The 23212-nt window shown below is 37.7% G+C and overlaps 1 protein-coding gene across 2 annotated transcripts in view; it reads left to right on the top strand.

Annotated features, from left to right (window-relative positions):
• The window catches only part of ABCA12 (ATP binding cassette subfamily A member 12), a gene marked incomplete at its 5' end in the record, with an annotated part of 169674 nt that extends 157859 nt beyond the window's left edge, over positions 1–11815 (top strand). For both annotated transcript variants that reach the window (XM_084891430.1, XM_084891429.1), the window contains 6 exons: positions 1187–1321; positions 3778–3881; positions 5037–5129; positions 6192–6297; positions 8660–8797; positions 10599–11815. In XM_084891430.1, coding sequence (XP_084747556.1) covers positions 1187–1321; positions 3778–3881; positions 5037–5129; positions 6192–6297; positions 8660–8797; positions 10599–10700 — 678 coding nt within the window. In that variant the 3' untranslated portion in view covers positions 10701–11815. The remainder of the gene's footprint in view (positions 1–1186; positions 1322–3777; positions 3882–5036; positions 5130–6191; positions 6298–8659; positions 8798–10598) is intronic.
• Positions 11816–23212: the final 11397 nt, after the last annotated feature.

The following is a 23212-nucleotide window of genomic DNA, read 5'->3' as shown; positions in this document are numbered from 1 at the left end:
TGATTGGTTGGTTCACGCATGCCCCTTACTGGAGATTGGCCCCACAACCTGGGCATGTGCCCTGATGGGAATGGAACTGTGACCTCCTGGTTCATAGGTGGATGCTCAACCACTGAGTCATGCCGGGAAGACTTGCAGTTACTGTTTAAGATAGGGGTGTCAAACTCAATCAGAGAAGGGGCCAAAATCTAAAATCCAGCCTAAATCGCGGGCCGAATGGTTTACTGAAGTCATAAACTGACAATGTCATAAACTGACAGCGGAGTGCAGTGATGACAGTGCGGTGCGGGCCACATTGCAAGGCCTGGCGGGCTGGATTTGGCCCGCGGGCCTTGTGTTTGACACATGTGGTTTAAGAGCTATCAAAAACAGGATCACACAGGCTTTGGCTGTGGGTGGAACATTGATGGGTGATGCCTGAATATCCTTTAATGTCCAGATACAAAATGGAATTACCTACAAAATGCCCAAGTAAAATAGAATAGTTTCTCATTTGAATTTTTAAATGTGGTTTTGTACTCCACTACAATTATTTGCCCTTGTAGTGGTTAACCCTCTGGGCAGTTTCTTCTATTTTTGCAACCATAGGGACCTGTTGAAATCGTCCTGGAAATCATCTATTTGCCAGGGCTACGTAAGTACAGAAATAGCCACAGGCACTCAAGATTCCTCAGTTAATGTGGTAAAATTTTGATACCAGGTCACTTTAAAAAGACTTAAAGCCTTTCTGACAACTCACCTTTCCGTGAGAAGAAAGATGAAACCGTGAAGACATCAATGAGAAACCGGCCTTGAGAAAGGTTGAATTCTGTTTTAGCTCTTTTAAGCTGACCAAGGAAACCCTGTGTTAATGTAGCAGGAAGAATAATCTGCAATTGCAAACACACACACACACACACACACACACACACACACACACACTCACATGCACAGATGCATACATGCCACACCTTTAGGGGGGAAATCCCACTTGAAAATGAGCCTTCATGGTATCACTTTGTCTTTTAAATAATTACTCATTTTAAGTGGACCTTTGAAAATAAAAATAAAGTCTATGTTCGGTTTAAATGTCTGAATGTTTCAGGCATGTATTTCTTCATGCTCTTTTCACAACCTGCTTTTATGTTTCTTTGTTTAGTGCTTTAAGAGTTTTAGTGGAAGTTCAATCTCTCTTTTCCATCCGCAGACTGTTCATAAACTCCTGCGCAGACTCCACCTGATGCCCTACAAGGACAGGGCCACCTCTCTCTGCAGCTACGGCACAAAAAGAAAGCTATCCACTGCACTGGCCTTGATCGGGAAGCCTTCCATCCTACTGCTGGTAAGAGAAGCCGTGAAAAGGCTATTGCAGCCCGGCTGGTGTGGCTCAGTGGTTGAGCTTCACCCATGAGGAGGTCACAGTTCGTTTCCCAGTCAGGGCACATGCCACATGACTATGTCATGGGCTGGAACCCCAGTGGGGGAATATACAGGAGGCAACCAGTTGATGATTCTCTCTCATCATTGATGTTTCTATCTCTCTCTCCCTCTCTGAAATCAATGAAAACAAACATTTTTTAAAAGGCTACTACACAGTTAAAACCACATATCCAATTGGGTGTCACATTTCATTCTCATTATTGGGATTAACATTTGTGAAGCGATCACTGTGTGCTGGTTGTTTTGCAAAGCACTTTACCCAGGAAAGGAATTTTCTCAGGAAAGGAATTTATATCAGCAAATAACTTGTTGCCACAACAGTTGCCCTCAAATATGTTTTTGTCTGAAGCTGTGTCACAGTCAGTTTCAGAGAAACACTTGGCAGGGGGATGGGAATTAGCTGAATAAATTCAGGGTATACAAGTGAGTCAGTAATGGAATATGGCAGAATTTGATTCCCAATCACTGGAGTAAACAGTTGTATTGGTAACGGATCAGGTGAACTAACATATTTTTAAACTTCTATAAAAGAGGAAAGACACATTTTAAGACAACGTGTTGTGCTAAAATGTTATTTCCTTGTTACGGAAAACCATGAGTTACCTAGCTTGGCATGTGATTGGTAATCTGCCATTTGATTTTATCTGAATTTCTCAAAGGCAAGAAATATAAGTATTTTCGTTAGGAGCTAGAAAATTAAACTGACCACCTGGAAATGTAAGTTACACACGGGAGTAACATAGCATTCTGCTCCCCAGTATTTATTTCAGAGAAATAAGCTTGCCCTTATTTAGGAAAATCCCCTTCATTTAAGGAATCCATACTCCAAAAGCTCCTTAAGTATATGCAATAAAAATCCACTTATAAGTCACCACATTATTCCCGGGATTAAGTCATGCAGAGGATCAGTTCATGTAAGCTGCCCAGATGGAATGATGCACGGCCCAACTCTCTGTAATACCAGAGCTTACGATGTGTGATATTCCTGCCAATCGATGCTTATAATGGAATTTTATTGTGTAAGTGTCCCTCAAATTGAACAAAACAATCCTTAGGCACTCCTGTGAGATAATAGATGTAAAGTACTTCAAAAAGTTAAAAGCGCTGTGTAAATGTTAGCTATTAATGAGCTTCACTGAAATATTGGCTTTGAGAGAAAGATAGTATATTTTCTTTTATATGCATTTACTCTATGTGCCATCATCTTCAAAAATAGGAGCTGGAACAAAATATCCTTTACTGTTTTCCCCTAATGATCACTCATTTCTTTCTCTAAATTTAAATTTAAGCCCCTACTACAAAAACAGTCTCTGGTGATCACATGTACATACTTTCCTGGGTCATAGGTGGATGCTCAACCCCTGAGCCATGCTGGCCAGGGATATACATACTTTCCATTACATATGTGTACATTTAATTTTTACCTAATCTTGATGACCTGTAATTTGTGTGTTTAATCATCTGTTTGGTCTACTATTGTTTGCTTAGATTATCCATTGCTAAATCTCTAATTTTATGACTGAACAATTTTTGAAACAGCATTTACTTTTCAAATATAATTTATATCTTTCCACTTGGCAGTTTCTGCAAATTATATACCTATTTCCCCAAAGAGTATGAAACTTCAATTAATGACATAAAACTAAAAATACATCTCAAGCCAGCCGGTTTGACTCAGTTGTTGAGCATGGACCCATGAGCCAGGAGGTTTGATTCCTGATCAGGACACATGCTCAGGTTGTGGGCTCCATCCCCAGTAGGGGGTGTGAAGGAGGCAGCCAATCAATGATTCTCCCTCATCCTTGATGTTTCTATCTCTCTTTCCATCTCCATTCCTCTCCGAAATCAATAAAATATTTAATATATATATGTGTGTGTGTATATATATATATATATATATATATACCTCAAATGTATTAACTGAAAACTCAAATTGTGTTCTTTCCACTTCACATAGCATATTATTACTCACTGCCATGCGTCTGCTATGAGGAGCGAGGCAGCAATCTCATTGCTTTTGGCTTCAGATATATATGTGACAATGTACTATTAAATGTAAAAACTCTGCTCTGTCAGTAGTTGAAGCAGAATGTTTTCCAAAGAAATATAAGAGACAAGTGTAAAGTTACAGGATGTCAGCTTCAATGAGACACTTTTTAAAACAGATTGTCAATTTTAAATGATTAATCCCAGGCTTTTAGACAGCAGCAGAAAGAAGTCTATTAAGAGTGAACAAGTTAGTCGCAGGACTTCGCAAAGTGATTTTTGTTCTAGGCAAGTGAGGTGCAGTGATTCATGTGAGGAGCCTCATCAAAAATTAATTAATTTGATAAATTTTTCTTGTAACTTTCTATTAAGGATGAGCCAAGCTCTGGGATGGATCCTAAGTCCAAACGGCACCTGTGGAAGATCATTTCAGAGGAAGTTCAGAATAAATGTTCTGTCATCCTCACATCTCACAGGTAAACTGAGTGCGGGAACTTTCAGGCCAATAGGTAGGCACGGTTCTAGGATGAAGGGTGGGAAAAGGTAATCCCCATGTAATACATATTGATAATGAGTGTTCACCTTTAGGTGAAAGTGTTTTGTGTTTATAGTCTTAGGAGCAAGTCAGACAGATTACATAGTGAGAATCCAGCTGAGATAGGGCCTAAACAATCTTTTTAAAAACAAATTTCTTATGATTTATGATCCTCGCAACTCAACTATGACTCCCTGTTGCCTATTGCTTAAAGTTCAGCATTTTTTGGCTAAGTATGCCAGGCCTTTTAGTATCTAAATTTCTAGCAATTTTTCCCCCCTATGACACCCTCTCCGATCAGTTTATCTGAATGACTCCTGATTCCATACACACTCATTGGCCGTTCCTCTCACCGTGCCCTGGAAATGGTCTTTTCAGAAAGTCTCTCCACGGTGTAGCCTTACCAGTCCTTCCAGAAGCAGCTCCCGGGCCTCCTCCATAGAGTAGACCCTCCCGATCAGTTAAGTAAAGAAGCACCTGGAGCACCTGTGCTTTTCTTGTGAGGTTGGCCTTGCATGAAGTTCACCCCTGTATTGCAATTATCATGTAGTAGAAAGTGTGTTGGATTTGTTTATAATCAAGAAACTTGTTTCTGTCCTAGCCTTGCCCTAGCATTGCCATCTATCCTGGAGCCAATCATTTAGTTGTCATGAACTTTTGTATGAAGTTATCATGGTCTATGAGATTAGAAATTATGTAATCACATGCAGGTTAACCAGTTATAAATACAAAACCATAAAAAACAACTTGTTTGGACTATAAAGGATAATGAAAAGAGCTCAGTGTTATTTGGGGAATGCTTTTTAGAAAATGTAGGTCTCAAGTCAAACTTGAGGGAGTTTGAAAGAAGTAATGTACCTGATAGGGTGTTCTGATTGAGAGAGTAGGCCTCAGGCTTAAGAAGGAGCAGCAATAAACCCTATGTGAAGATATTTAATTGATATTAAATTTTTTTTTAGTTCTTCAAGGGAAAAGCCATATGAAGGAACTAAAATAGTATTTCTGAAGTGCCATAACGAAATTGTTAATTTCTGTTCATGAATGCAAATCCAATTTTCTGTGCCCAGAATTCTGATACAGTTGTATTGTCTTTCAGCATGGAAGAATGTGAAGCTCTCTGTACCAGGCTGGCCATCATGGTGAATGGCAGGTTCCAGTGCATTGGATCTTTGCAGCATATAAAGAGCAGGTGAAGAGCAAATGTGTTTTTAACATATGGAGTGACGTAATCAACCCAATGGTACTATGCTCACCTCCAAGGATGATGTCAGCAGCCAATACTGCAATGAGTAGTAGAATTGGAATGGATAAGTTAATCATTGCCTCATTTTAAAGTTAAATGATCTTAGTGAGGGTTGGCTGTATTTTTAGTTAATATCCCCAAAATTTACAAGGCCTACAAGCTTTAAAAGATTAATCCACAACCAAAGTAATCTCAAAAGGCAGTTTCAGGAGTTTAATAAATAACAAATTAGTCTTTGACATGTATAGGAAGGCAAAGATTTTTATCTAATATGTTCATTTGTCATTTGCACAAGCTTTCAATGAGTGATTTAACATTGCTTATCTCATTCAAAACCTTTTAATCAATAATAATTTAGGGTAATGTGCTTAAATATCATACTAACAAATTAAAATGAAATCAATATTTGCCAAAGTGCACATGAATATATATATTCCAAACTTCATGATGTTATTACTTTATCTGTACAACTGGCTTTCTTATATGATATTATTAACCAAGAAAAGTAAAAAGGATGGAAGAGACCTTATATGTTGTTCTCAACTTACATATAAACTTGGTGCTAACAGTTAGCTAGTATGGCTATTTTTATCTATGTTTAAAACCCAATGACTTTCATCTTTACCATTGACACCAAATTCCCAATGACTTACCTCTCAAGACCTTGTTTGCTTTAAATTAGAAAGTATTTCACCCCATAAATTGATATCAACTGTCAATTCATGGGTGTCCAAAAAAGCAAAGATTTTACTTTATTTCTTTTTTTCTAATGCAGCTTTTATCCGAAGTGTTTGTCTTTGGATAGCGGTAGAAATAAATTTTAAGAGACCGTGGCAGTTCACTATTTCCAGTTTGCAGCTTGCCCTGAACATTTATGACAAAATAACAGTCTTTCTATAAGGAAAGGGGCTCTAACGGTCAGCTTGGGTCCTGTTTCATCATCTAGAATTCCAGGGGAGCTATTTCAGCAAAATGGAACTCATTGTGTTTCGCACTTTCGCTTTCTAGGTTTGGACGAGGATTCACTGTCAAGGTTCACGTGAAGAATACCAAAACTAGCATGGAGGCCCTCACAAGGTTCATGCAGCTGCACTTCCCAAAAACATACTTAAAAGTGAGTAAGAGACTGTCCTGCCTTTTTATATTGACTGGTTATGATAGTCCAACGGCACAGTGGGAATTTGCCCTTTTCAGACCGACCACAGCTTTATTGTTAACATTAACATGTTCATTAGTTAAATTTATATAAGATGTCCTGAAGCACACTTAGCATAAACAAATAGAAACTTCAAATTATTCTGTTCTTCAAATATCATCTTCAAAAACCTATTTTGTATAATTATAAAAATTATATTTTTGTAGCTATTAGCGATAATGTCATCTTTTCATACACCTTCATGTATTTCTTCCTCACAAAGGCTTTGTGGCCATACTGTATTAGTTTCTGAGTTGTATACGTAACCAGTTTACATTAGGGGACTATACATTAGGGGACTGAGGGGTGACAGATATTGTTCCTTTTTAGAAAAAGAATTCCAGAATTCCAGAATGGCATAGCCAGAAGCAATTCCCTTCTGTGCTCCCCTCATTTAAAAGATCAGCCCACAAAGGTCTGAGCAGAACCACTTGTGGGTTCAAGTTCTTAAACCCACATTATTCAATGAATTCCATCTCACTAGTATGTGTATCCACAGGATGAACCCATACAGATATACACCTATGTATCTCACATAGCTCAAATTTAAATGCACTTTATGAAAAAGAAGATTATGATTATATAACCGCTTTGATGTACAGGAACTTGTACCAAATGATTATAGCAAATTCTTGTTATAAAGGGAAATCATGTGTGGAGTAGTGAAAAGAAATTGGAAGTCTTGGGCAGAGGTCGAGCTCTCCCTGTGTGATTTCCAGCAAGACAGTGAAAGTCTCCGAGCCCCATTTTTCTCGTTTGTAAAATAGCAATAATGGCATCTCCATCACAAGATTGGTGTGAGGAATACATGCACCATATCAATGTGAAGTGATTGGAGAGAACAAAATAGAATGTGTTTTTTTAAAACAATTCTTTTATCTCTACAAAATACCTTTGCCTCAACCTCCCAAGCTTTAGCTAACTTCTCCAGGAGATAATAGCATTTACAATTCTTATCAAAACCCATTTTCTATCATCTAAATTAAAATCAAGTTTAAAAAAACGAAAGGACCTGTTCCCTGCACAAATCACGTAGGTCATAGTGCTTTTTCTTTCCGTGAATTTCTAGATCGAAATCCGTGCTTACTCGCTGAGTGATGAGATTACATTCGCCCTGGTCTGTTCCTCATGGACCAGGGCTACACAAGACAAATGCAGTGATGATAAAAGTCTTATTTCTTTTTAAACAGACCATCCTTTACAAGCATCTGGTGGTTTCTAGATATCTAGAAGGGAAATAGCAGGCACAGCAAGTTGGAAGTAAAATGAAGTAAGATTCTGGTTGCAGTGACAGGTGTGATGTGAAAATAAGTGATGGGGGGGGGGGGGGCGCGGGGGGCAGTGAGCACAGGGCTGAGAGGAGGGGTTTCCAGCAAGGGAAGTCTGGGATGAAATGCACAGCCATGATTTAAGCCATAGAGTTCCAGGGGTAGATTCTGGAGCAAGACTACATCCTGATTAAGCTGGCGTTTAGGAAAGATTACCCATGCTGCTTTGAGAGAGTATATGAGGGTAAATAGTTTCTAGGCTTCCGAAGAGGTGGTTGCAGTAACTCAGACCTGGAGCGATCAATCTCGGGTTAATGATACAGATGGTGCAAAGAGAGAGGAAAGTTTAGATTGGAAAGTTGTTTTAGATGAAAAGGAAATGGGATATGATAACTGATTAAATATGCAGAAAAGCAAAGTGTTAGAAACGCTCCAAGGAGATGAGAATCGATTACTAAGTAGATGCAAAATCCTGTGTATTGACTAACATAAAGAAGTTGAAGAGAATTTGGGGGTCTGGTGTGAAAATATATAGTGTTATTTGAAGGAGTTTTCTTTAGGAAATGCTGTTGCAATCTAGTGTCTTTAGCCAATGTAAACCGAGCAACTAATCCTTGGCCCTTTAGGTGAATTTTCACATTTAAAAAATGAAATTTCTAAATGTTATCTCTTTAAAAGCTTATGAGAGCTGAGAGCATAATCTGACGTCTGAAATATCATCCCATAGTATTTTTTTGCAGGTGAGACTATGATGCCTTTATAAGTGCACACTAATGTAGAATGCTTTGGAATTTTCATTAGCTTTTTAATCTGTTTTCTCTTTGACATTCATAAAACTTTCCATCTTATCTCTGTAAGCTGTTAGTTTCAAAACACACCCATTATTTACACTGTAGTGTCATTTTCAGTGGAATAAATTTCAGTATTTTTCTTGGCTCTTGCTCAAATATGACTAGTCAAGTCAATATTACCTGACATTGCAAAATACATTTTTCCCCCTTTGGTTCCCACAGGATCAGCACCTCAGTATGCTCGAGTATCATGTGCCAGTCACGGCAGGAGGAGTAGCCAACATTTTTGATCTGCTGGAAACCAACAAGACTGCTTTAAATATCACAAACTTCCTAGTGAGCCAGACTACTCTGGAGGAGGTAAGCTGGAGGCCATGACCCCCGCGCACAAGATCACATTAATTACTACACATCGTGTTTATTTCCTTTCAGTGACATTCTATTTGTTATAGTTGAAGCAACATTTAATCTCACACCTGAGAAACTTAATTGATTTCTAACCAGATTTTGGGATGTTAGGGAAAAAAAATGTTAAAAGCATTAACTATTGCTGAGACCGGTTTGCCTCAGTGGATAGAGCATTGGCCTGTGGACTGAAAGGTCCCAGGTTCGATTCCAGTCAAGGGCATGTACCTTGGTTGTGGGCACATCCGCAGTAGGGGTGGTGCAAGAGGCAGCTGATCGATGATTCTCTCTCATTGATGTTTCTAACTCTCTATCCCTCTCTCTTCCTCTCTGTAAAAAATCAATTTTATATATATATATATATATATATATATATATATATATATATATATAACATTAACTATTGTCACTAGAGAAAATAAGTTTTTTTTTAATCCTTACCCAAAGATATCTTTCCAGTGAGTTTTAGAGAGAGGGAATGACAGAGAGAAACACATCGATTGGTTGCCTCCTGCATGCCCTGACCAGGGCTTGGGCAGGGAGGAGCCTGTAAGCGAGGTGCATGCCCTTGACCGGAATCAAACCTGGGACCCTTAGGTCCACAGGCTAATTCCCTACCCACTGAGCCAAACTGGCCAGGGTGAGAAAAGGTGTTTTTTTTTTTTTTTTCCTTTCTACAAGACATCTATATCAAGTTATAAACATATGTAAAGCAACAAAACACTACTTTCCTCTGTAAAACAAACTACTTTCCTTACTTTCTCCTTGATAGGTTTCTTAAATATCATTTCCATTGATTGGCTTCCTGAGTTTGATCCTCTGTGGGGTATCTGGAGAGAATTCAGTGCCAGATTTTTTGGTCTGCTAGGTTCTGGGCAACCAAAGTGGCAAAGGCAGAATTCTTTTGTTTTACTCACATCATGTCTTCACTGCATTTATGTTCAATAACTTAAGGCTTCATGGGGCATCCTCCATCACCTATGAATGGTTTGGCTCAACCAACCTGATGAGTAGAACATTTGATTGCATCTCCCACTGTAGTGGGTCAGAAGGGGAGACCTCGGAGGCCTCTGAGTCAGTAAATGGCGCTGCACTATGTGGACAATTTTCTAGGGGCTTTTAAACAAGGTGGCTTTCCTAACACAGAATATCTAGCCTTTGACTTGTAACTAACTACCAGCACCATATCTGGCATGAAATAGACTCTCATTTTTTCCAGATGAATAGATGATTAATAGATTTAATAATTTTAAACAAAGTAATAAATGTCTGCCTATTAAATAGTTGGCTTACTGAACATAATGTTAATATGAAATTTCTATGCAAATTTAATTTTAGTGCATTAACTCTTGAAATTAGTGCATTTCTCTCAACATCACCACACAAGCATTTGATAAGAGTTTGGTTTGGACTTCTTATTTATACTTGTTAGAGAGAGATATTGATGTAGAGCATTGAGGTACAGATACGTAACTACATATTTCTATTATGATTATAAACATAACTATAATTGTAGATATAGGTATTATTTTCAAACCCTAATTAAATTTGAATAGTTAATGGAAGGACTCCTAGTAAGAGTGTGTGTGTGTGTGTGTGTATATATATATATATATATATATATATAGGCATGACCCTATAAAATCTAACCTTTTTTATTAGCTCTTCCAAGTGAGTATGTGTGTGTGAATTAACCTTATTTCTTCCGTTGGTTTATCAAACACTAATGGCTTTATTTCCCTTAAAAAAAAATCAGGTTTTCATCAACTTTGCCAAAGACCAGAAGTCCTATGGAAATGTTGATACCAATAGCCAAGGCTCCACCATAAGTGTTGACTCACAGGATGACCGGATGTAGTCTTGATACTTCCAGCAAACCCGATCGCAGCAAAGCCAATGGCTTCATTTTGAGGAAGAATCGCGGAAGGCACCTCTCCCTTGAAGATACCACTTCCTTGGGACATCTTCATCTTAAAGTGTTATACTGTATAGAAAGTTACAATTGTGTAAGACTAGCAAGTAACTCTAAATGGAGAATCTTCTTCCTGAATGTTGTTGCTACTGAAATGAATTTCTATCTACTCAACACTGTGAGCACACTGATGTATATGCTGGTGGTTTTTATGCAAAGATGAACCACCTGAAGATGAATGTCTTAATTTATTACTTTCAATAAAAAAGAAACCTTAAAAGGCATGGTTATTAGTGGAAAAGTAAGAGTGGAAAAGAAAAATAAGGCAGTCTGGGGTAGGTAGAATTGGGAGAACAACAACAACAAAAAAATTATTTTCAACAAATAGCAGAATGAAAATCATCCTGACTAAACGAATCTACTGTGATATCTAAGGGCCAGAGTAGCATTGGCAGGAAGCAGTGGGCACAATGTCATTTTCCATTCCTGCAAACACTTGGGGACAGACTGAACCCCACCCCCCACAGAGTCTTTCTACAAGAATGTCCTAGGAAGGCAGTTTACCCTGGTGGTAAACAGCTCTCAGCTGTATTCATGACTTGCTTTGACAATAGGCAGGCACAGGGCAGAACAAGAAGCTACTTTCTCTTCAGGGAAGAATGGGTGTGTCAGCTGGGCAGATACAAATCCTGAAAACTGATAGAGAATCCATGTGCTGCTGGCAGGCAAGTCTGTTTGTTTTCTAAGCTCTTACAAAAAGCCTCGCATTCTGGGTCTCTCTGCAGGAAAGATTCCTGTGGAGAAAAAATGAATATGAAGGTAATTTTCAGCTAATTACCCAGCTGACCCAGAATCATCTTAATGGCTATAAGATTGATGGACTTCGTAATAATGCCAAATGATATGGCCCTCAGGGAAGGTGCTTTATGTAACATTTGCTTGGGTGTGTGTGTGTGTGTGTGTGTGTGTGTGTGTGTGTGTATACTGTATGTGTGTGTGCGTCCAAGTTTGCCAGCTTTTGGACAACTGTTTCTGTTTCAAAATCAATAAACTCAAGGTTCAAAAAACTACTCATGAAGTCATTTTATTTGTTAGGAGAGAACCAGGGGCCTAAAGACTGGAACCACGTGGCCTAAAAGGTCCCATGTATGGTGCTCCTACTTTCCACTCTCATCCCTTTCTCCATTCTCATCCCTTTCATCCTTCCCTTCCTCTTTAGCATTTAGCCATTCCGGGCTTTTCAGTTTTTCCCGTGTGCCAAGCCACGCTCCCTCCCATCTCCAGGCTTTTGCATATGTGTTCCTGCTATTGAAATGCTGTGCCCCAACGCTTGCTGCCTAGCGAACAGTCTTCAGGGACGTTATTCTTTCTCTGAAAAGCTTTCCTTCCTTCTTCTCACCCCATTCTACTACAGTACTTATTGACCCTCATACTTTTTCTATCAGAACATGCATCCTAATTTGTCATATATCCAGACTAATAATATGTATCTTAACAGATGGCAACAGACTATCTCTTGGGACAGAACATGTCTTTGTGGAATATAAATAGTATATAGATAAACCTTTGGAGTAGAAGGTGTAACTCTTGAGAGGATATGTCTTCAGGAGCCCATACAACAACAACAACAACAACAAAAGTCAAACTCTATGAAAGAATAAAGAGACTTGGGATCAGTTTATTGTTCATTGTGTTTGTTATTGTGGTGGTTGGTTGATTGCTTGCTTCTGAGCTTCTGAGCAATGGAAGGAAAAGAAGCAAAGGGAAAAGAGAGAAAGGAAGTGGAAGGAGGAACCTGTGAGATGGTGGAAGGCTGTGGATTGGACAGAGATAGTCTTGTAAGGAAGTGGAGAGGTTGAACAGACCTTTAAACAATGAATATCCACATGTGTGTTTGCCTTCCTTTGCTGTGCAGCCATGCTGTGGACTTTCCTTACTACCTCTGCATTTTCATGGAAGTCAGCCACATTTATAATGCGTTATATGAATGAGTGTCTAGCAGAAATTGAGGAAAGAATATGTTAACATCTTCTTTGAAAGGGGTGCAATGACTGCTTTGCCACAGAGAAGGAGAAGCTCAGCAGCAGAGGAGACCATGAGACCGAGAGCCTCTGATATATGCAGAATGGAGCTTCTGATCCCACAGAGCATGGGTGTGGAGCATTTCAGCCCATCCTATCTACCTCTCAGCACTTCCTGTTCTCATGTTCTTGAATGATCCATTTCCCTCCTTGAATGTGTGTTTGTGGGTGGGGGGAAGGGGGACCTGTGATTTCCATTGGTCAGAAGGGAATTACATTGCATAAGATTGTGACATGCGTTACCAAGAGCCTCTTTCCCTTGCTGGCTTTCCTAGAGTAAGAGGCCATGTTGGGAAAGCTCACTGGCAAGAAATGACAGGCCAGCAACTACGAGGAGCAAAGGTGGATGCCAGCTGACAGCCAGCAAGAAACTGAGACCCTCAACCCAACCATGTGCAGGAAATTGAATGCTGAGTTTGGAAATAGATTCTTCCCAGTTGAGCACATGGATGGCAAACCAGCCCTGGCCAACACCTGGGTTGCAGCCTTGTTGAGAACATTTTTTTCTCTTAAATAATTCTTTGCAAAGTTTGTACCTGTAGATATTACTCACTTAAGTATGTAGTTAACAACCCTATTCACCTGATTGTCAACTTGATTTTTCTTTGTCTCCTTCTGATAAATATGTTAACCCTTTGGTTGCCTTTTGTTTATACCCATGCCATTGTTAACAGTTATAGGTCATCCTCTGTGTCTATCGCAGGTGTACCGGTTAATAATGTGGATTTTGTAATCAAAGAAAACACGGTAATTTCAAGGAAAACATCAAAAGTGCTTAATTCAAAGTAATGTCCATCGCTAGCTACACATTTCCCCCATTTTTCAGGTGATTTGTGGATACCGTCCCAATAGAATTTTTCTTGTTTTGAGGCAAACCATTCAGAGATCCAGTTTTTCACTTCTTTGTACGTTTTGAAGTGCAGCTCAGAAAGTGCATGTGCCATCGATCAAAACAAGTGGTGATCTGAAAAAGAAAGGTCCGGTGAATATGGCAGGTAGGTTAATACTTCCCAGGCAAGATCTTTTAATGTGTCTTTAACTGGTTTTGAAGTGTGTGGTGGTGCATTATCATGAAGCAAAATTACTTTGCCGTGTCTTCTAGCCCATTCTGGTCATTTCACAATCAAAGTATGGTTTAAATTGATTATTTGTTGTCGGTAGTGATCAGTATTAATGGATTCACTCGGTTTTAGAAGCTCATAATACACCACACCTTCCTGATTCCACCAAACTCAGAGCATTGTCTTCTTTCCGAAGTGACTTGGCCCTGCAGTCAATGTTGATAGTTGACCATGATTTTGTGAGTTTGGGATTCTCAAAATAAATCCACTTTCCATCGCTAGCCACAATTCAATGTGAAAAAGACTTTCTTTTATGCTGTTGATGTAACATTTTACTGATGACTTTTCGGTTTTCCATTTGTCTTTCATTCATTTGATGTGGCACCCATTTTCATTCCTTTAAAGTCTTTCCCATTGCTTGTAAACGATCAGAAAGTGTTTAACCTTTCCAACTGAGCAACATTTAACTTTTCTGCAAGTTGTTTTTGAGTTTGACATGCATCTTCATCCAATAATGCTTGTAATTGTTGGTCTTCAAACTTTTTTTGGTTGACCTGGATGTTCTTTGTCTTTCACATCAAAATTATCATTTCTTAAACCAGTGTTCACAAGTATCTTGAGATGGAGCATGTTCATCATAAACTTCCTGAAATATACAATAACTTTCAGCAGCACTTTCTTTCAGAATAAAGTAATGAATTAAAACTTCCTGCAAAAGCTTATTTTGGCACAAAATGTGACATTTTTAAGCGTAAATATATCTATGATGTTAACACCTTCCGAAAATTTGACATATGAAGCTTTGAAGCTTGCCGTCAATACAACAAAATTCCAAATCCCTTATATATCAACATATGTATAACTCCATCTTTTGAAAAAAATTCTGCATTATTAACCGATACACTTGTATTTTATCAGCCACTGATGGACTAACCTCGATTTAATGATAGCCAACATTTATACTACACAGTTTATAATTGCATTTTTCACAAAGCAACTTTATATGTATAAAGTCCTTTGAACCTCACAGCAGTCCAGAGAAGTGTTATTTTCCTAGATGGAGAAATAGGATAAAGGGGATTAAATAACTCTCTTCAACAAACACAATGTATCAAATTATAGTGGCTAGCTATCTTTTTTGTTTGTCCAGTAATGTTATGATGTCTACGGTTTACTTTCTTCTGTTCAAGGTTGTCTCAATGAGGCTGTCCATGATGGTGACCCCACTTCCTCCCAGCAATTAAGTTGGGCACAGGACCTGTGATTCAGTGCATGATTGACATGTGACTCCAGCAAAGTTGTTAAATATGTATTAATATTTAAATTTTGGGAGAGCCATTTCCTTTTCCTGGGATTGCTCTACAGAGGAGAGATCAGTCCAGGTCTCCCAGTAGCCATAATATCCATAATATTAGAAAGAGGTTGCACATTAGATAAAATCAAACAGAGACAGGCAGAACTGACCAATGGGATAATAAACCAAACCTGATGACTTTTTTTTTTTTAACCACAGGATCCAGCCACACCTGGAAGACCACTCTGGAGGCTGTGGAGGACACACTAGTGAGGCAATGTGGAAGTCAGGGCAATCCAGGAAACCAGCGCAGCAGAATAAGGTGGGAGCAGAACTGGTAAGAAAAAGTCAGATTCTACTTGTGCTCTATGGTGAAGGCAAAAATGACAGGACTCACTGCTGCATATTTCTATTTTGCTTGTAAATTAAGTATTACCTTGATCTTTTCTTCCATAGCCCTTTTGGTATTTTTCTAATTCCCTAAATTTCCTCCCTTATAATCTCCAAACCACTCCAACTCCCAGTAGACAAATGCCTTGGGCTACAGGGAAAGGCTACATCATCAGAAAGGCAAATAAGGAAAAGCTTCAAAGGCAAGGGGCTATGGCAAGTCTGGCCAGGCAGATCTCTTCTTCACAGAAACTCAGACCCTACCTTTCCCTTCACTTCAGCTCTGCATACTCAGAATCACAACCTAACAGCTTGGAGGGGATATATCACCCACGGATGGAATCACACGAAAGTCCAGAGCACTGACGGGTAAAATCTGAGTGCCCGATTACTGATTTACAAGGAGAACTTTAATTAACCATTCCTACCCCCCTCCTCCCAGCCAGAGCATTTTCTGTCTCCACGAGCCCACTATATAGGAAGTCAAGCTTTAATCAGAAGGTTGCTTGCAGAGCAGAGACTCGGGGCAAGTTGAGTTAATTGATGATTCCAACATTTAATGCCATCCGGCTGCTGGGGCCCGAAGCATCCATCTCCATAGCAGGATACACCTTCAAAAGGTTCATTCTTGATTCTGAAAACTTTCTTCCCTCCTCAGAGCTGAGAGAGCCCTGAGCTCTGCCATTCTTTGTCTCCCAGAAGCTCTTTTCAGTGCTTCTGTGGTCAACCAACTCCCTTTTGATGTATCCTTAGTTCTTTAGACATGATGATATAGCACTTGCAATCAAGACACGGTGTTTCAGATGTAGTGATTTTGTGTCATCGTTCTTTATTGATTGTAAAGCTTAACTCAGAGCAATGTTCCCAGGCTTCCCTAATAATAAAAATCGATGAGGGCTCTTTGTTTAATACATACAGCTTTCCAAGTCCTTCCCTGGAGTGTCTGATTCAGTAGGTCAGATTAGGGAACGCTATCTGCAATGGATAATTGATATCTCACTGAAAAGGTTCAAAAACAATATATAACTCCGTGGAGTCTTATTAACTTCATATCAGTCTTTGGTTCCATAGATAGAACTATAAATGGTTTTGCCTCAGTCTAAATCCCAGGTACTAATATTCTTTGAAAATCTGTAATATAATTACGGCATTAAAATTAGAATTGGGAGGAAGAGCCTTTCAGATGTCCAATAATGGTTTTAAGTGATGTAAAAAGCAAGTTATGCCCTCGCTTTTATTCTCTTTAACTTACATTTAAAAACCAATGCAGCTTTTTAGAAAATGGATATTCACTCAATTGCCCTAGACAAGAGGAAGAAAGAGCTGAGCCTATTTATTTTCTAAAAGAAGTCTTTTCCAACAAGACTATCATGTGAGCATTCCTTTGCTTCTATAGCCAGGTGGTTCCACAGCACTTAGAGGGACCAAAACGGCTTCTAAAGTATTTGTCCCATCTGCTTTTGTAGTTGCTGCTCTATTCTTTCTTGTTTTCTTAAAATATGGCAAAAAAAAAAATATGAATCATGTTGAGCTGTTCTTAAAAAGAAGACTTTGTCTCAGAATCATATGTGAATCATTTAAATCCTACCTAACCATCCAATCAAGACATTATGGCATGATGTTGTGTATTAGTGAATAAGGATAACCACAAAGAAATGAGTTTTCTGAGTAAATTGGTTACTTTCAGGAAAGTGTTGACCCAGAAGTACACTTCTAACTATAGGCTTTATCACTGGAAAGTAAATGGTTCATTACAATATCTCAGCAAATTAAACTTTGTGAATAATTTTTTAATTTTTAAAGTTTAAATTTATAAAAGCAAGAAGCACAGCAATATAACATATATTTTTTATATTTTTAGAGTTCCATTAAGGTAATATTACATTAATAGATGGGTTAAGATTTAATAAAGGTAAATGCACTCTTCTAAGTTAAAAAATCAAAAAGAATAAAGCATTAGGTATTTATAAAATACTTTCCTTCCCTCCTCATTCTCATTATGTTTTATTTCATTAATGTTTAAGTCAATTTTAAATTACTGAAAATATATTTCTACAGTCTTCCTTAAAACTTAAAATATTACATAGGATTAAAGTAATTTTGACACTATTGCGGGCTCTCTCCTCATCTCCCCAGAGAAAACCATCATAATGGGTTTAGTGTGCTTCACTCCAGAGCTTTGCAGAGAGTTTTATATAACCTCACAAGTGTGCACACATATGAACATGCCAAAGGAAGATTGAGAAGCTGGCTCTCAGTCCAAGCTCTGTTGGACCCACCTATGCTGAAAAACAGATAATGGCAGATAAAATGCAAAAGAGAAAAGAAAACCAAACCTGGACTCAAAATATAAAACAACAACAACACACACACACACATACACAATAAACAGTCTTATAGACCGGAAATAAGAACCAGTTTTCTGAAACTCTGGGTCCAAAAATAGGCAAACAATGATAGTTCCGAATTCAGCCACTGGAGAGCAAAGGAAACTAAAATTACCTGAATGAGATGAGGGGTACCAGAGCTCAGTAACTTAAGCATCTTCTTCTTTTAATAAAAACAATACTTACCTTCGCACATGTAGAAAATCAGATCCAGAGGGTAATTGTAAGACAATGTGCAAATACCTTCCATGAGAATGGAGTAGGAGCTTATGGGAAAGGTCATGTGGATATAGTATACTCTTCTTCAATTATTTCTTTTCCTCTTTCTACTTAATACTCCTTTTCTGTGACTATCCAAGGGTGGCAGTGGGATCTGTCCACTCCAGTGCAGCCAAAGTTAGGGTACAAAGTCTGTAGAGAATTCAAAAATAATAATAGAACCAACTAAAACATGTTTTTGGTTTTTGTTTTCACCTAGCTCCAGCAATTCGAAATAAGATCAGTGATAAACTACCCCTACTTCAAAACATCTTTTGTCAATATAAGTTCTAAACAATTGATGTAGGTGCTATTGAGTTTTATTATAATAATATGTAAGCTTCAAATTAGAAGTTTTAGAGATGTTTATCCTTTGATAACAATTCTATTCTACATGGAGGAATATTTGGAGAACTCCTGGTTATACATGTTCAAGAAGATTCAGAATCTTTCTAGTTTGAGTTCGATTTCTGTCTTCTCTGAAACTATTCATTTCTGCTTGAACAGTAGGGTTTAAATAAACAATGGTAGCACTATAATTGTAAAGATAAAGAAGCTGCATTTGTTGCTTCAGTTTTGTCATGCTATGTAGCCACTTTGAGTTTTTATTTATTCAAAATTATATTTTATTTAAAAATATTTGACTACACAGACACTTGAAACTGCACAGACTTTTGAATCTGCCTTTATTTGAAATAAAGAAATGGTGAGTATTGGAATAGCTGAATTTATTGGGAAGTGAGAGTTTTATAAATCTCTGCAAAATATTTTCATATTTTTAAGAGTTTTCTAAGCATTTATATAATGGTTGCTTTGAGTGAGAAAAAGTTAGAAGCTAAAATTAATAAAATGTTAAAATTTGACCCACTCTGAACAGGTCGATTAAACAATCTGGCTGTACTAGTCAAAGAATTTGAATATGCAGCAATGTATTTTAATAAAGCCATTGACAAATGCGCCAAAGGTGAGACTTGAACAGAGAGCCGTAATATTATTCATGGAGTGACAGATTAGTGTATAGGTAGTTTTTCTTTTTAACAGAAAATGAATTTAATATTATTTAAAAGCATTAATTCATTACTTTTTTTTCCCTATGGTAGACATAATATTTAATTTTCTAAACTTATTAAATTTTTAATTTTTAATTTACTTGACTATATATGAAATTTAATAAAAGACAAATTTTCATTACTTTTCTGGTTACTATTAGTTTTATTTCATGATAGTTATTAAAAAGAATTTTGTCATAAAGAAAAGGAGCCTTAGAAAAAAGAACCACTCTCAAAGTCAAATAGGTGAGGTTAGCCCCTGCTCGTCCCATAGTCCAATCTCCCAGTTCCTGAAGCTGGCAACTGCAGAGGTATCGATGTAACCAAAGCTATGCTTTTGAAACTGAGAATGATAGAGGTTCATACTCTCAACATTATTTGTATACATTAAAAAGAATTACTTTATCCTAACGAATTTTCAATTTAAGGAATTAGAATTAGACCATAGGTCACCAATGTGCAATTCAAAAACCAGACGTATTTTACGTACACCATACAATATTATGAAAAGGAATAAAGAGCCAAAATGCTATTGTTGTGGAATTTACCGGGCAACCGGAAAACACACAACGGGTACTCAGAAGATTCAGGAAAAAAAGAAACCTGTATTCAAAGCAGCGCTGCTGGCTCAGGGAATTCGAAGATCCAAAGCCTGAACATCTTCTACAATTAGATTACTCCTTATATATTTTCCTAAATTTCTTTGTTTCCTAACTTCCAGGCAGCCCTGCTTAAATTAGCATGGGGAAGTAATATGATAGCTAAAAGCCTGGCCTGGGTGGTGCCAGTGACCTCCCCTCGGCTAAACTGTTACATTCTTGGTTTGTGGCCCTTGTAAACTGGGAGTATTTAGGAAAACACATTATTGCCGAAGGAAAAGCGGTGAATTAATTATAGGTTAACAAGAATGTGCATTAGGATACTGGTTAACTAGGCATAAATTCAATTGCTCTCACCCCTCCCTCTGAGGGTGCCCTCAATTTTTCCCCTCACTATGTTCTAGGTCAGTGGTGGGCAAACTCATTAGTCAACAGAGCCAAATATCAACAGTACAACAATTGAAATTGCTTTTGAGAGCCAAAATTTTTAAACTTAAACTTCTGATGCCACTTCTTCAAAATAGACTCGCCCAGGCTGTGGTATTTTGTGAAACAGCCACACTCAAGGGGCCAAAGAGCCGCATGTGGCTTGTGAGCCACAGTTTGCTGACCACGGTTCTAGGTATTGGCTTGCAATTCACATTTCTGGTCCATCTTTGCTTGGCAGCATCCGGCTGAGGCTGATCTACCCCTGGCTGGGTTCATTCTATCCTGAGCCTGCCCTAAAAATCCTCTGGAACTGTGGCTTTACAAAACTTCCTCACCAAGGGTTCCTCCTACTTATCTTTCTTTCAGCTTTTAACCAAATAATATTTACTGAATATAAACCTTCATTAATCCATTTAACAAATACTTGTTGAACACCTACTAAGGTTCTGAGCAGTGGGGATACAGCAATAAGCAAAACAAAGTATTTGCCTCTATGAAGCTTACATAGTATTTGGGGAGTTGTAAGGATAGAAAACAAATTGGAAAACAAATGTGTAAGTAACATATTATTTTCAGGTAGTAGAAAGAGTGGCCAAGAGAGTAGAGCAGGATGTTCTTGCTACATTACCCTCCCATTTTGGTGGAGGAATAATGTAGATTAATTCAGCTATTCACACTGGAGGAGTTATTGATGAAAATTTGACTAGACAGGGTTTCCTTATTTGCAGGAAAGAGGAATTGATTGCTTTATTTGCTTGCAAATATGAATTCTACATATAAATGGGAGCAAATTGGCTGCTGGCTGAGGAAACTTAACTCTTCCTTAGCTGGAGAACAAGCTTCAGGGGTCCAAACCACAGGCATCCTGGTTGGCCCAGAACAGTCCTGGTTTACATCTGTGAACCAAGCTTAGTTATTTATAATGCTACCATACACCCTCAGAACTGTACAATAATTATGTGGTCAATTATTTATTGGGAGGACTATATAAAATAATTCGATAAATTATATCAAACCTTTTTTAAATTATATGGTTTCACTGTTTACTTAGAGAGCAAATAAAACCCATAATTTAAATATTAATTATATCAACTACTGTTGATCAAATGCATCCTAATGTTGAGTGAGCAAAATACATTCAGAAATTATATATTTCCCAATAGCTGATGAATGCTGACTTTGTACTCATTATATCATTGTTCTTTTTTTTATTTTTATTTTTTTTTTGTAAGGACTAGACAGAAGGCTTGACATTGATAAAAAGAACTTGCTCTAGAGAAAGGTTAACACTAGCATGTGTGGGAAAGAAGGAAATAGAATTTACTTTCATGGCATGTTTTAATCATTGGATGAATTACATCAGTTGAGGTTATAAAGCAGATTCTATTTTATGATAAAGGATGTGCCCTGGAGATGGAATGGTAAGCAGTTCTTTGGTGAATACATTGATCTTTTGTGATGAAATGGATAAGTAGTTTAAATTTAAGGATTTGAAAGGTGTTTTCTAAGAACACATAGGAACTGTAGTCAGCAAGCCTGGGAGCTAAGGGATTCACTCAGGTATTTGCTTACTGTCTTTAAAGCAACTTAGCAATAATCAAACTGCATCTTAGTGGCCAAACTTGAAGAATAATAATGGGTCCTCAAAGACCCAAACCTGCTTGGTAATTCCATCCAACAGCAAGTCCACACCCGCAGCTCGCCATTCTGGAGCAGCTTCTCTAAGCAGTCTGCACAAAATGCCACTTTGCACCAGATCCAACTTCAAAACAAACTCATTTTGCAGAAGAACAGCTTGCAGCCTACTATGTCTCCAAACAGACAGCAGAGCCGAGAGGTCAAAGCGGCATTCTTCAAGAACCAAGTTTTCTTCAGTTTCTTGGAAAGGAAATTCTATGCAGAGGACACTTTCTGTCTGGATCAATATTATGGGTTTTAACCTCTTTCAAGTACAAAACAGTCACTTGGACTTTCAAAGGGGAAAAAAAAAAAAGAAATATAGTGAAGGCAGTGTTGAAGTGCTTGCATCCAGAGTGTAAATATGCTAACTGAAACAGCACCCAACTCTCCTGATCATAAGAATAACAGGTACAGAAAAGTGAAAAACAATGGGATGATTTCCATAACTGTGTTTAAGTCTCATAGTAGAAGGTTCTAGTTTTTATTTCAAAATGATTTGGTTCACATGTAGGCTTTTGACTACTTCCTTACCCTCATCATCACCATTCTCATTACTGTTGTTAGCATGATGGAAAATCCCATTGCCCCTTACCAAAGCCATCTGCCCCAGGTGAAAAGTAAAGAAAGATTTCCTTTAAAAAAAAAAGAGGTTTGATATTCTTTTCTTTCCTTTTTGTTTTTTCTCTTTTTATTTCTTTATCCTTTCTCCTCCTCTTTTTCTCCCTCGTTCTCCTCCTGCTGCTTCATCCTGTGCTATAAAACCTAAAGAGGGTAATTATATTAATTTTTAAATATAATTGTAGTGTAAATAATATGTTTTCAAATAGGGTTTATCCTAGAAAGTTTGTACTCAATTACTTTAATAGTTCTTTTCAAAGAAAGACTCCATTATTTAATGTATTTTAGAATCTAATTGATTTTAACCAATTTTTGCAGATCTGAAATGTCTAAGAACTAAAAGAAAATAACAGCATGGTTAGGTGCCTCAGAAATCATCATCTGACTATAAAACAGACATAATGAGATAAAAAATTTAAAAAATCTGTACTTAATTATATGAGCACATGGAAGACTGCCAATTTTTTTTCTCTCTACAGAACTAATAGATACAAAACTAAAAACACTCTTTACACACAATCCACCAATTGCACTCCTTGAAATATACTCAAAACAGTTAAAAACCCATAGCTACCCAAAAACGTATAAATAGATGTTTATGGCAGCATTGTT

The sequence above is a fragment of the Pipistrellus hanaki genome (assembly GCF_964339955.1).
Source record: "Pipistrellus hanaki genome assembly, chromosome: 8".
Lineage (NCBI taxonomy): Eukaryota > Metazoa > Chordata > Mammalia > Chiroptera > Vespertilionidae > Pipistrellus > Pipistrellus hanaki.
The sequence above is the reverse complement of the archived record's forward strand: the minus strand, read 5'-3'. Positions and strand labels throughout refer to the sequence as shown.